The sequence below is a fragment of the Arvicanthis niloticus genome, chromosome 27 (genome assembly GCF_011762505.2).
Source record: "Arvicanthis niloticus isolate mArvNil1 chromosome 27, mArvNil1.pat.X, whole genome shotgun sequence".
NCBI classification, from domain to species: domain Eukaryota; kingdom Metazoa; phylum Chordata; class Mammalia; order Rodentia; family Muridae; genus Arvicanthis; species Arvicanthis niloticus.
The window spans coordinates 16,323,275-16,336,433 of NC_133435.1; the positions used below are offsets into that span (position 1 = coordinate 16,323,275).

Consider the following 13,159-nt stretch of genomic DNA (forward strand, 5'->3'; position numbering starts at 1 on the left):
TAGGAATTAAAGATCACTGTAACATTACTTCAAATCCTGAGACTCTTCAGACATGAAGCTGAACAACATTCCTGAGGTAAGGAATACCATTTTCATAGGGCAATTTGGGATACCCACTTAGCAAAACGCTACTGCTTTATAGGTGGGCTAATGGGAGATGTGCACTTCAGAATATCACACCACATTGGCAACTAGAAACTGAAAAATAAAGCTGACAGACAAGACCAGGTAACACTAAATCTAAGAGTAGGATGAAACTGCTGCTTAAGTAACTTTCTACTTATTATTAAGAGTTGCTATTCATATTCCAGCAGCTCTTCCAGAGGGCCACAATTAGATTCCCAGCACCCAGTTCCAGGGGATCCAATGCTCTTCTGGCCTCCTTGAACACCTGCACGTACATGATGTACAAATGTATATGAACACAAAATATATATGAAAAATAATACATTTTTAGCAATTTAAAAAGGCTGTTATATTTGAAATGTTATATTATTATTTTGAAAGTAAAGATGTTGACAAAATAATCATCTTGGTAATTATACAAAGAAAATACTTTCAAATAATAATACTAGGTTAAGACAAGAATATTGCTAAATCACAAGAGTATACTTATGCTGGACATTAAGGCACATGCCTGTTATCCTAGCACTTAGAGAGGCAGAGGCAAATGGAGCCTGAGGCTAGCCAGGGCTATACAGTGAGACCCTGTCTCATAAACCTGAGAGAAAAAAAAAAAGTGCTGTCAATAAAGTGCATAGCAATGATCTTGACTCCCTTATATCAAAATCCTCTCAAACTGTCACTCCTGCATGATTTCCAGAAGACAATGTTCACTACAGAAGTACCTGCTCAGACTCTGCTGCAGCACAGAGTGAGGTGCACTCTCTCCTCCATGCTTCTGTCATCTGCACGAAGACTCTGATCCACTTATTCTTTTGCTTACAGAGGTGGCAACAATACATCAGCAATAGTCTTTATTTAGTTTCCAGTTTACTTTTAAACACATGCCCTCTTAAGACCTATTGATCTATATGTGAATCAATCACCTATCTGTGGTGCTAAGGCACAAAGTTGCCAGGGCTGTGCAACCAGGCAAGCACTTTGCCACTGAGCCATAATCCAGTCCTTTTTGTTTAAAAAGTAGATTTTAAGTAAGAAATCTCTAGTTACCTTACATCTTCACCTTCCTCTAAAATAGACAAACAGATAGTACATTTTTCCTCTGTGTCTTCCTCAGTTCCTTCTTCCCCATCTTGTTTGCAGTGCAGTTTCCTCTGTGAGAACCAATCAGTTGTTACCTTATTAGCAGAGATGACATTATTGAACAACTGAGTAAAGTCTGTGTTTATTTAAAACAAACAAGAATAAAACAAGACCACATATTCATATGCAATTTATTTCCTACACAACACTGTCATGAATTAACAGACGAATAAAGTGACTACCAATTAATTATTGACTCCTAAAAGTCAGCATGAGCAAAATCATACAGTAAAAATTCTCTAGGTTAAACCCTATTACTGTTGATTCATGATGATGATACTTTAGTATTTCAACATAGTTAAATAAATTATTCTTCTAATGACTATTTCAAACATCTTTATAAATTAATTCCAATAACAGAATTTAGTTTAGACAGGACATAGTTGGTGATAATGCCTGACTGATACTCTTAGAAAACATGAAAAATACCAACAGTAACTTCCAGATCACTGTTCTTTACAACACTAAGCATTATCTGTTCATGGTAAACAGCTAATTTTACATGTCTAACTTGGAATTTCCACATAACACTACACAGTGAAGGTTAAAGTTTTGAGAGATAGGATCTAAACATCAGCGAAGAGGCCTGACTATGTGTTTTATCCATGTTTTTTCCCCCATCACTGTTTTTTATTGTTGTTGCTTGTTTTATTTTGCAAACCCAAGCTGGCCTCAAACCCATGCAATCCCTTTGTTTAGGCTCTCTAGTGCTGGGATTACAGGTGTGGCCACACATTAGATATAAAAGAATAGTTTAAAAAATTGTAGTATTACTATATGATGGAATTTTGCACAAGATACTAAAGAGAAGATGGAAGCTCAGCATGGCAGCCACACCTGTAATGTCACCTCTGGAGGCTGAGGCAGAAGCTCAAATGTAAGGCTAGTCTGGGTTACAGAGAATACCTTATCACCTGAACCAGAGAAAGAGCTGAAAGCTTGTAAACAAATAAGGTGGTGAGGAAAGCTTCCTAGATGTCCCACTGTAGGTTTCTTTTTTAACTAGAAGAAACAATATATACATATAAATATAGTAAGAGTAGTATAAAATGTACAAAAGTATCTTGGAGAACACTTAAGAAATCTCTGACTTCCTGTCTGAATAGGAAAACCAGGGATTATGTGAAAAGATTTCAGTTTTGGAGTATATGTTTCAGCTAATTTTTCACCATGGAATCCTGGATTCAAGGTTCTAGCTATAACATTCCATTTCACACATTTGCATAACAGTCTAGGAGTTTTGTGGACTAAATCCTCACCTTTTTATATTTATGTGGATATGTGCATCTTTCAATTGTTCCCTGGGAGGCTCCACGATTGACATTTCCTAATCTTTCTTCCAGATGAATCAATTCCTGAAAGTGATGAATAACTAGTATTAAAACCACAATGAATACTCCTCTGAGAGTACTGTCAATTATACAAATACAACAAATATTCATAAACCTATAATAGAAACACTATAAATGCTGGCATTGCAGCGCTAGCCTTGTAAATAAGGACATGACCATGTGGCACTGAGCAAGTCTGGATGTGCACATAGGGGCAGAAGCTGAATTCTGTCCATTACATCAAGAAAACAAGCTGTCCTAAATAATATCAACCACAAGTGAGAGCCAAAGCTGCACACAAATCACTTGGCTTTCCTTTCTCCAAACTCTTTCTCACCAATAAAGCTTAGTGAAAACAATTACGATTTTCCTGCCACAAAAATGGTTTGGATGTTTCTACTGATTTAGAAGGTTTTTTTAATGTTAATTTTATGTGGATGGTGTTTTCCCTGTAATATGGTTGTATACTACGTGCATGCCTGAGGAGGCCAGAAGGCAACACTGAATCCCCTAGAATTGGAGTCACATACAGTTCTAAGCTACCATGTGGGTATAAGGACCTAAACCTGGGTCCTTTAGAAGAGCAGTCAGTCCGTGGTTTTAATCACTGAGCTGTCTTGCCATCCCCCTTTTTTGTGTTAAGACTGGGTCTTATTATACAGTGCTACTTAGCCTGGAACTCATTAGGTAGATCAGCCTGTTTGTCTCTCAAGTGCTGGGATTAAAGTTTTGCACCACTGCCAGGCTGTATTCATTCTATTTTAAATAGTTAATTCTGATCTTAAGATATTGTTCATATACCTTTGTGTAAGTCCAAGAAGCAACACAAGAAAACCAGACATCTGGCTGCTTTCTGATTCCCAGCCACAGTAGCCATACTACTTAGTTGTAAACACACAATAAATTTGGTCTGCACTAAAAACACCATGGCAAATATCTTCACTTATTTTATTTCATACCTCAAAATTGCCCCTAAAAGGACCTCTGAATGATGCTCCATCCAATCCTGAAGAAATGTAACGGATGTGAGGATAGCCTGCCATGTCAGGGACCTGTTTGTAATACAAGAGACGGATGAAGTCAATTAAGATTTGTGATTTTTGATAACTTTGAAGATATTCAACTGTCTTAGTTAGGGTTTTACTGCTATAAACAGACACCATGACCAAGGCAAGTCTTATAAAAGACAATATTTAACTGGGGCTGGCTTACAGATTCAGAGGTTCAGTCCAGCATCATCAAGGCAGGAACATGCCAAGCCTCAGCTGCTCTTCATGACCCTTCCCCTCCATGCCTTCAAAACCAGTACTGCTTGGGTGACTCTTTTTTTGTTTGTTTGTTTGTTTGTTTTTCAAGACAGGGTTTCTCTGTGTAGCCCTGGCTGTCCTGGAACTCACTCTGTAGACCAGGCTGGCCTCGAACTCAGAAATCCGCCTGCCTCTGCCTCCCAAGTGCTGGGATTAAAGGCGTGCGCCACCACCGCCCGGCGCTTGGGTGACTCTTACAACATTACCAAGTCCAGCTGCTGCAGGAGGTACAGCCTTGGCTATCTCTGGAACACAGCTTCTTTGTGCCCTCAGAAAACATGTCCCAGAAGATTTCATCTCAGTGATGCTGGTTTCTTCTTAATCACTGCTAATTTCTTAGCTCCAGCTAACCAGCATCAATTGTTCCAGTAGTCTCCTCCTCTTGAATATAAAGCAGAGCCACATGGCTAACGTTGATTTCTGCTGCTTGCAGGAGCTGGAACTCGGCCTCCCTGTTCTATTACCTTATCACTAGCTTCTTCTTTTCCAATTCCTTCACTATCTATACTTGACTGTCCTGGATCTTGCTCTATAGATTGACCTTGAACTCAGAGATTTGCATGCCTGTCCCCTGAGAGATTAAAGGTATGTACCACCATGCCTGGATCTAAACTTAACTGGGTAGGATCTTGCCCCAAATCCCACTCCCCTAATTCAATTTTTAATCCTTGAACACAGGATTCAGCTCCATTTCACTTCCTGGTGCTCCTTTAATACTTGAACCATATAGTTTATATTTTCCCTTTCTCAGCTTGCTATGTTTGTTAAGAATGCTTTTCATGAGACTTAACCAGAGAACAAAGTCTATGATGGGCGTTTCTGAGGCTTCCTTTGTCAATGCAATTAATCTGAGTCTCTTTACTTTACCTTCAAGTAGACTCTTCAAACAAGGGCAAAAAGCAGCCATATTCATCACCAAAATACCACAGAAACAGTCTCTAGGCCACATACTAAAGTTCTCCACTGAAACCTCTTGGGCCAGGTCTGCACAGTTCAAATGACTCACAGCAACAAAGTCTTCCATATTCCTACTAGAACAGCCCATTAAGTCCCACTTAAAACACTGCACTGCTTTATAAATCCAAAGTCCCAAAATCCACACCCTTCCAAACAAAAGCATGCTTAGGCCTATCACAGCAACACCCCAGTCTCTGGTACCAACTTCTGTCTTAGGTTTTTACTGCTATGAACAGACACCATGACCAAGGCAAGTCTTATAAAAAATATTTAATTGGGGCTGGCTTACAGATTCAGAGGTGTAGTCCTCTGAATCTGTAAGCCAGAGGTGTATCCTCAAGGCAGGAATATGGAAGCATTCATAGTGCAGGAGGAGCTGAGAGTTCTACATCCTCATCTGAAAGCTGCTAGTGGAAGACTGATTTTCAGGCAGCTAGGATGGGGGTCTTAAGCCCAAGCCCATAGGGACACACCTGCTCCAACAAAGCAATAGGGCCACTCCCTGGGCCAAGCATTTACAAACCATCACATCAACTTACATTCAACTTATATATTCAGTTCAAAAGACCAGCCATAACTCCAACTACACATTCTATTAAGAGGGACAGTCAGGCTCCCCTTAAAATAGAACCTCACACAAAGAACTCTGCATATAGATGGATGTTGGGAGACATACTCAACCCTGGTTACTCAGAAGGCTAAGATGGTTTAAAGCTAGATCTATTTTCAAGGTCAGCCTGGGCAACACAGCAAAATACAGTCCCTCTTTTAAAAAAAAAAAAAAAAAAAGAGCCAGGCTCATGCCTTGTATTCTCAGTACTCAGGAAGCAGAGGCAGGTGGCTCTCTGAGTTTAAGGATAATTTGGTCTACACAGTGAGTTCCAGAACAGCCAGGGCTACCTGGAGAAACCCTGCCTCAGGAAATAAATAAATAAATAAATAAATAAATAAATAGTGTATGTTCAAGTTTACTAAGCTGATAGTTTCTGGGTAGTAGCAAAGGAACTTGAAAGAAATTAAAGCTTTCCTAAGATCATGTCAACCTCTAAATAGTAAACAGCATGGCATTTTCTTGAGTACCCATCTTGATTCTGTCAGTGAATCTAATTTTAACAATTAAAAAAAAAAAAAAAATCAACCAGGGCTGCACGGCTGTGGTTAAAAGCTCTGACTGCTTTTCCAGAGGTCCTGAGTTCAATTCCCAGCAACCACATGGTGGCTCACAACCACCTGTAAAGGGATCTGGTGCCCTCTTCTGGTGTGTCTGAAGACAGTTATGTATATGTATTCATAATAAAATAAGTAAATAAATCTTTGAAAAACAGACTAAAAAAAAAAAAAAAAAACAAAAACCTGTTCAGTATAGTAAATCCTGAGTATTTCAGATTGCATTTTCTGTGACCTGGCCACAGGTTAAATTTATTTGTTACACTGGGAACACTTGTTCTTTATGACCATTTATGGCCATGCAGTGTGTTGAGAAACTGGTACTGACTGAATTGTTGCTCCCAGTGATGCTGAGCTGCCTTCTCAGCTCTCCTGCATCTATTTAGTATCGTGCTTCTCTCATGACACTTTCCACCACAGGCTTTCTCTCATGTTTAATGTGGGTCCAAATACAGATCTCAAGGATTCTATACCATGAAAGCTGCGTTTGTCATTGTTAATCATTTGTCAGTGATTAAACAGAAACACAGACAAACCAAGGATCACGACAAGGAGCTTACAGCACTCAATTTACTCTACAGTGGTTGTTTCCAGTCACTATGCAGCATTATTGTAGCAAAAACTGAAAGTTAACTGAATGTATGAAGGAGACAGAGCACTATTATAAGTAACTATCAATTTATAAATGAATCTCCCACATGATTTTTAATCATTTTTCTTATTTTTCTCCACCATGATTTTTAATTCATAATTTATATATTTTTATGTACATTAGTGTTTTGCCTGCATGTGTGAAGGAGTTGGATCTTCTGAAACAAGAGTTATAGATGGTTGTGAGCTGCCATGTGGTTGCTGGGAATTGAACCTGGGACTTCTGGAAGAGCAGACAGTGCTCTTAACCACAGAGCCATCTCTTCAGCCCTCTCCAACTTGTGCTGGACTTTTAATCAGCCTGTGCTGATTAAAACACACTTTAAGTAGACTATAATATACTGACAACTCACATGTGAAAAATAATTCAAAATAAACATATTACATTATCTACACCTTTACTTATAACTAAGATCACACTAGACAAGTAACAACTTCCTCCAAGCAATGTAAAAGCAATTCTGCCTCTGTATGTGAATCATTCTTCTGAAACCCTTTCTCTGTCTCTTTCCTCTACTTTTTGTGTATGCGTCTCCTCCAATTCAAATTTAGTCTTCTTTTTTCCCATACATAATTCCATACTTAATTGACTACTCCTTATTTCTCTCTCTGAACAAGGAATTCTTTCTACTGGCTTTCTGTCAAGTCAAAACATTTCCGTTCCTTCAAACTTCAATGTTCCACACTACTGGAATTTCTAGCAATTCTGCCCTTCATAGCCAAGCTACAAGTAATGTGTGTTTACTGTCTGCAAGTTCTCATTTTTCTTAAAAAGTCCCCTGGTGGTACAGTGCTTACCTAGAAAGCACAGGACCATGAGTTCAATTCTGCTACCTCAAAAAAAGGAGATTAGAAGGAGACAGAGGGAAGGAAAGAAAATGTAACCATCTCCCTTCTTACCAGATAGTTATACTATTTAAAAAATCCATTCCAATGTCAACACTTTCTAATTTTATACTTTTGTGTGATCAGATACTACTGACCATATACGTTTAAAAAAATACTCTTGCTTTGTTTCTCAGCTTTGGAGACAGTTCTTGTTATTTGACTGAGCCAGTCTCTCTCTCTCTCTCTCTCTCTCTCTCTCTCTCTCTCTCTCTCTCTCTCTGTGTGTCTGTGTGTCTGTGTGTCTCTGTCTCCCCTCGCCCCCCCCCACCCCACCCCACCCCCACCCCCGTCTCCATCTCCGCCTCCCTCTTTCAATGGTGCTGAACACAGGCTTATGAGTTCATGAGTGCTGGGTCAAAAATGCTCTCTCTGGCTGAGCTGTCCCAGCCGGTGTATCTGGAAACACTAGCTTACATGGACTCCTAGTGCTTGTTCTTGTTTGACAGCTCCTCACCAGCCTTGACTTCTGCAAAAGCAGCACCCCAAAGTCCAAAGCTGCATTGCACAAGGGACAATGAGCCTCTCTGCAGTGCCTCTCCCTATAACACAGAGTACTTTCTTGTCTGTTCATGTCTGTAGTTAGTATTACAAATAGTTTTTGTAACACTGTAACAACAAAATCTGCATCTGTCAATGAGAAGCAGGTACACTACCAATGGCATCAAAACAGATCCGATCCATTGATGGCAAATTCACCAATGTACCACTGTATCTCAGTGACAGCAGGTCATGGTCACCTCAGTGTGCAGAAAAGCCTACTTCTCAGCATTTTGTACATCAAGAGTATATTTTATAATTCAAATTATAAACCCAGATTTCAATATATCTATTTTTAAAGAACAGCTGGCTAATAAGAATTATTCCAAAATTCTAGCAAAACATCTACTTTACCTAAATATTTTAATACAACACTTAATTAGAAAAGGGATGTTCCTTTTAAGGCAAATGTTTCATAATATTAAAAATTCTCACTTTACCATTAAAGGAAGTGCTCCTAACTGGAGGTGATGAAGTCGAGGTGGGGCATGGTAATGGGCCAAGTGAGGGTGCAGAGCACCAGGTGTGTAGGTAGCTGCAGTTACTCCAGCTTCAATCCCCAGTTCCCTGCAGGAGAAAGGAGAGCAGTTTAACTTTTTGTCTTCCTTACAGTCTCTTTAGTGCCAACAGAAGTGGAAACATAGACTTATAGTTCAAAAATCCTCTAAAGGTTCTTAACTTATAAAGCTAAGGCAAACAGAATTAGCACACCCCCCACCCGATTTTACTAATAATTTTAAGAACATTTCAGAAGTAAATGTTCAAAAAGCTTCATCTTGTGAGCATAAGCAGGAGAGCATTTCAGCTCCGTTTTATTCAGTCACAAAAGGAAGAAAGATGAGGTGTGGCTCCTAGGATTTTTTCCTGACCAGGAACCTGGCTCTCCTCAAGGACCACACCAAATGGAGTTGACTCAGTTGGCCCATCTGAATGTGAAACATGCTCCCCAGGTCTGTGTTTGCTGGGTACTTGGTGTCAGTGACAATTAGAAGAGCTTCTACATCTAAAAACTTTTCAATGCCTAAAAGCCAGAGTGGTGACCCTGCAAGAGCAGAAATGGCTTAAGGGGTCCACTCCCTTACTCCCACTCTGTACTCTGTTACAGTAACTGCAGCAAGCAGATTAAAAAGAAAACTTTAAGCAAACCTATTTGATTTCTCCAGAACACAAACTAGATTTCTCCTTTCAATGGTAGACACTGCAGGTGGGGCAAACACAAGCGTGACAGGGAGGTGGCTAAAGCAGGGTTGTGAGCCTGACCTCAGAGACAGACACTCAGGAAAACAGGAAAAGCTCTAGCCTCCCATCTACGGAATTTGTCAAAGTCCAGCTCGACTGTGGAGAGCTGGAGTGTGGGTAGAAGGAAGCACAGAGTGGTCAACAGAGATAAACATTCAGTTCAACAGCACTAAATTCTGGGTTTCTCCAGTGTTTCCTGGTGGCTAAATTGGCAGCAATAGATACCCAAAACTTATTAAAAGGGGGATTTTAAATGTCATCAGAGAAATGATACACTACTTAACCTGAGTTGATCCTTCTATAATGAACCCAGTCCACACAATTATTATCTGACACAAAACCAAACAAAACCAACAGCTCTTTTCCTGATTCAAGTGGCTCCTGCCCCAGAACTCAAGATTTTGCCCTTTCTTTCTGAGACTTATCACGCAGAGATGACTACTCCCAGCAGAACTGTCTTTCCACACAGCTGTTCATTGGGACATGCACTCCAGTGCAAAGCATTTCTTCCCCCAGTTTTACCAGAAGCTGCCTAGCACAGTTTGAAATAAAGAAGGTACTAACCAGGCAGTTCTCTCGGGAGCCTGGCGAGGATGTGAAGACATGGTTTGAGGCACATGAATATGATGCCCATGGCCATAGTTTGGGTGCATCCTATGTGGATGGGGCGGGGGCCGTTCATGTGCCCGCCTGGAAACACAGAACACAAAAAGACCACTGGAAATAATTGAATAATTGGTTATTTCTTAATGTAGGAAAAAATCCTCTTATATTATGAAAATCTATAAATAATCATGAAATTAATTTATACTAAGAAACATGTATTAAAAACTATTAAATAAAAAAGTCTATGATACTCTATAAAAACTCACCACTCATTTATTCTAATATCTCTAATTTAAATATTATCCAAGAAACCAGGAATAGTGGTACAAATGTTTAATCCCAGCACTTGGGAGGCAGAAGCAAAAGTAGTTGGGTCTCTAATAAGTGCAGGTCTACACAATGAGACCCTGTCTCAAAACCAAAACACAACAGCAACAAAAAAAAAAAAATCATTCCATGAGAAAGGTAATTCCACATTTCCTTGAAACGTCTCCAATATATATTTTAGTTAGAATAGTAGAATGGAAATACAACTTTAAAACATTAAACAACTAAAAACAAATGTCATAAATCATAAGTACAAACCAGTTAGATATTTCATATAAACATATAAAGCAGGATAGAAGATTTTATTTTGCTATAATCATTTATAAAAGAACTTTTTTTTGTGGGCTTTCTGAGACAGGATTTCTTCTGTGTATCCTGGAAAGCATCTTACCCTGTGGTACGTCCATGCCCAATACCAGAGACTCTAGTGATAAAATCTTGTTTATTAGGTACAAGGCCATGGGTTCAATGCCCAGCATGACCAAAACCAAAACACAAAAAAAGGTTTTTCCTAAGCTGAAGATTTACTAAAGTCACATTGCTTTGTTTTGCTATGTTTCATTTGTTTCTCCAACTAGGTGTGATGGTATATATCTTAGCACTATGTGGCAAAGGCAGGGGGTTTAAAAAATTCAAGGCCAATCTGGCATATACAATGAAACCTAGTTTCAAAACGTAAAATATTTCATACTTGAAAGATCAATGGAACATGAGGAAAAGCAAGTACAATTCCCTTAAAACCACAAGACGTACGTTGGATGCTGCATCATCCTCCTCCTCTGAACTTCCATCCTCTGCATCACTTCATGAGGGTGCAGTCTCTGGGCTGAAGGCGCTGGGGCTGGAATATGGTGTGAAATTGGCTGGTGAGCAGGAGGAAGATGCTGAGGGATGGGTGCAGCTGTACTGCCTAAATGTGTTGGGGGCGGCGGTGCCACAGGGTGAGATGCTGCATGAGAAGATATCTGAGAATGGAAAGCATGGACAGGATGCGGAATCACATAATCCACTTGAGGGGGAGGCTGAGTCTGAGGAGGGGCATTTCCATGAGAGTGATGACAAGCTGAGGCTTGATGGTGCAGTGGTCTTGTCAAGGAAGCATCTGCAAGAAAAGCGTTTCCTGTCAATACTTACAGCTCTACTTCATTCACAGCATTACAACTTACAACATCCTACTGGGGACTGGACCAAAATTTCTGGAAAAGTCCCCAATAAAAACTAGTAAATGCTGAGATGACACCTATATGTGCAGTTCCCTTTCTCACTTGCACACACGCACACACACGAGCTCAGACCATTTCTACAGTAAAATTTGTAGAAGGTATGTGTCAGAAATACTTTAAATACAGAGATTTACAAAACATGTTTCCTAAAGGTTACCATAATTAATAAACTCAGCTATAAGACATTAGTATACATTTTTACTATCACACAGTCACCAATGTTTTGGTTTGATTTTCATAATTTTTACTAATGCTAGTATGTATCTTTAAGGATTTATTTACACATGTATTTTATATGTGTAAGTGTTCTTATGTTTAAGTGCATGTATGCCTGCATGACAGAAGAGGACATCAGATCCTGTAACACAGGTTGTGAGCCACCATGTAGGTACTAGAAATTGAACTCAGGTTCTTCGAAAAAGCAGCCAGTGCTTAGATGGAGAGCCATTTCTCTAGCCAGTGAGTGTGTGTGTGTGTATGTGTGTGTGTGTGTGTGTGTGTGTGTGTGTGTGTGTGTGTGTGTTTGTAACATGTGTAGGTGCCTTTGGAGGCCTGAAGAGGAAATCCTGAAGCTGGAGTTACATTACAGGTGGCTGTGGGTACTGGTAACCAAACTCAAATGCTCTAGAAAAACAATATCATTCCCTTTATTTAATTATTTATTTTTATTTTATGTGCACTGGTATTTTGAACACATGTATGTCTGTGTTAGGGTATCAAATCTTAGAGTTACAGACAGTTGTGAGCTACCATGTGGATGCTGGGAATTAAACCCAGATCCTCTGGAAAAGCATTTCAGATGTACATCCTGGGTTCAAGCCAGGACAAAACTATATCCCACAAGTATAAATTATTTTGTTATTTGAGATAGCACCTTGTTACATCATTAAAACGGACTTCAAACTTGTAACTTTCCCACCTCGGCCTCTTGTGTGCTAGAATTACAAGCATGCAACTACTTTCTAAATATGTCTCACTTTCCTTAATGATTTACTGTTGACAGAGAGCTGTACAGAGGAAAGGGAACCTTTTAAGTCCCACACCCCACACCCCCAAAACAACTGTGAAACACTTTTATTGCTGCCCTTGCCTTTCCACACCTTAGGTCACATCTTGTGCTACAGACAGACAAGAAGGTCTGTTTACCAAAAAAAAAAAGCTATGAAGTAAGCCCTTAACAAAATGCTTTCTTTTATGTTCTCAATGAAAATCTTTATGTTCCAAAGTCACTGTTGAAATGCTCACCTCTCAGGCCCGCAGTGGTGGCGCACGCCTTTAATCCCAGCAATTGGGAGGCAGAGGCAGAGGCAGAGGCAGGCGGATTTCTGAGTTTGAGGCCAGCCTGGTCTACAGAGTGAGTTCCAGGACAGCCAGGCTTACACAGAGAAACCCTGTCTTGAAAAACCAAAAAGGAAAGAAAAGAAAAGAAAAAAGAGAGAAAAAGAGAAATGCTTACCTCTCTGAGAAACCTGCATTTATTTGACATTAAAAAAAAAAAGTCGTGCTTGCTTCGGCAGCACATATACTAAAATTGGAACGATACAGAGAAGATTAGCATGGCCCCTGCGCAAAGATGACCCGCAAATTCGTGAAGAGTTCCATAATTTTTTTTAAACTTTTTTTTTTTTTAATTTTATATATGTGAGTACACTGTCGCTTT

At 39.6% G+C, this 13,159-nt stretch overlaps 1 protein-coding gene and 1 non-coding gene across 15 annotated transcripts in view; one reads left to right on the top strand and one right to left on the bottom strand.

Annotated features, from left to right (window-relative positions):
- Rnf111 (ring finger protein 111) overlaps positions 1-13,159 on the bottom strand; it is a 66,307-nt gene that overhangs the window by 2,391 nt on the left and 50,757 nt on the right. For 6 of the 14 annotated variants that reach the window (XM_076926201.1, XM_076926199.1, XM_076926202.1 and 3 more), the window contains 6 exons: positions 11,030-11,378; positions 9,908-10,033; positions 8,545-8,671; positions 3,557-3,649; positions 2,526-2,621; positions 1,174-1,277 (listed from right to left, as the gene is read on the bottom strand). In XM_076926201.1, coding sequence (XP_076782316.1) covers positions 1,174-1,277; positions 2,526-2,621; positions 3,557-3,649; positions 8,545-8,671; positions 9,908-10,033; positions 11,030-11,378 — 895 coding nt within the window. Of the gene's footprint in view, positions 1-1,173; positions 1,302-2,525; positions 2,622-3,556; positions 3,650-8,544; positions 8,672-9,907; positions 10,061-11,029; positions 11,379-13,159 lie in introns of all 14 variants that reach the window. The other 8 variants (XM_076926195.1, XM_076926196.1, XM_076926190.1 and 5 more) reach the window with 3 other exon arrangements.
- Positions 13,001-13,107, top strand: LOC143439871 (U6 spliceosomal RNA). Its single transcript, XR_013107878.1, has one exon. It is a non-coding gene; the product is annotated as a U6 spliceosomal RNA (small nuclear RNA).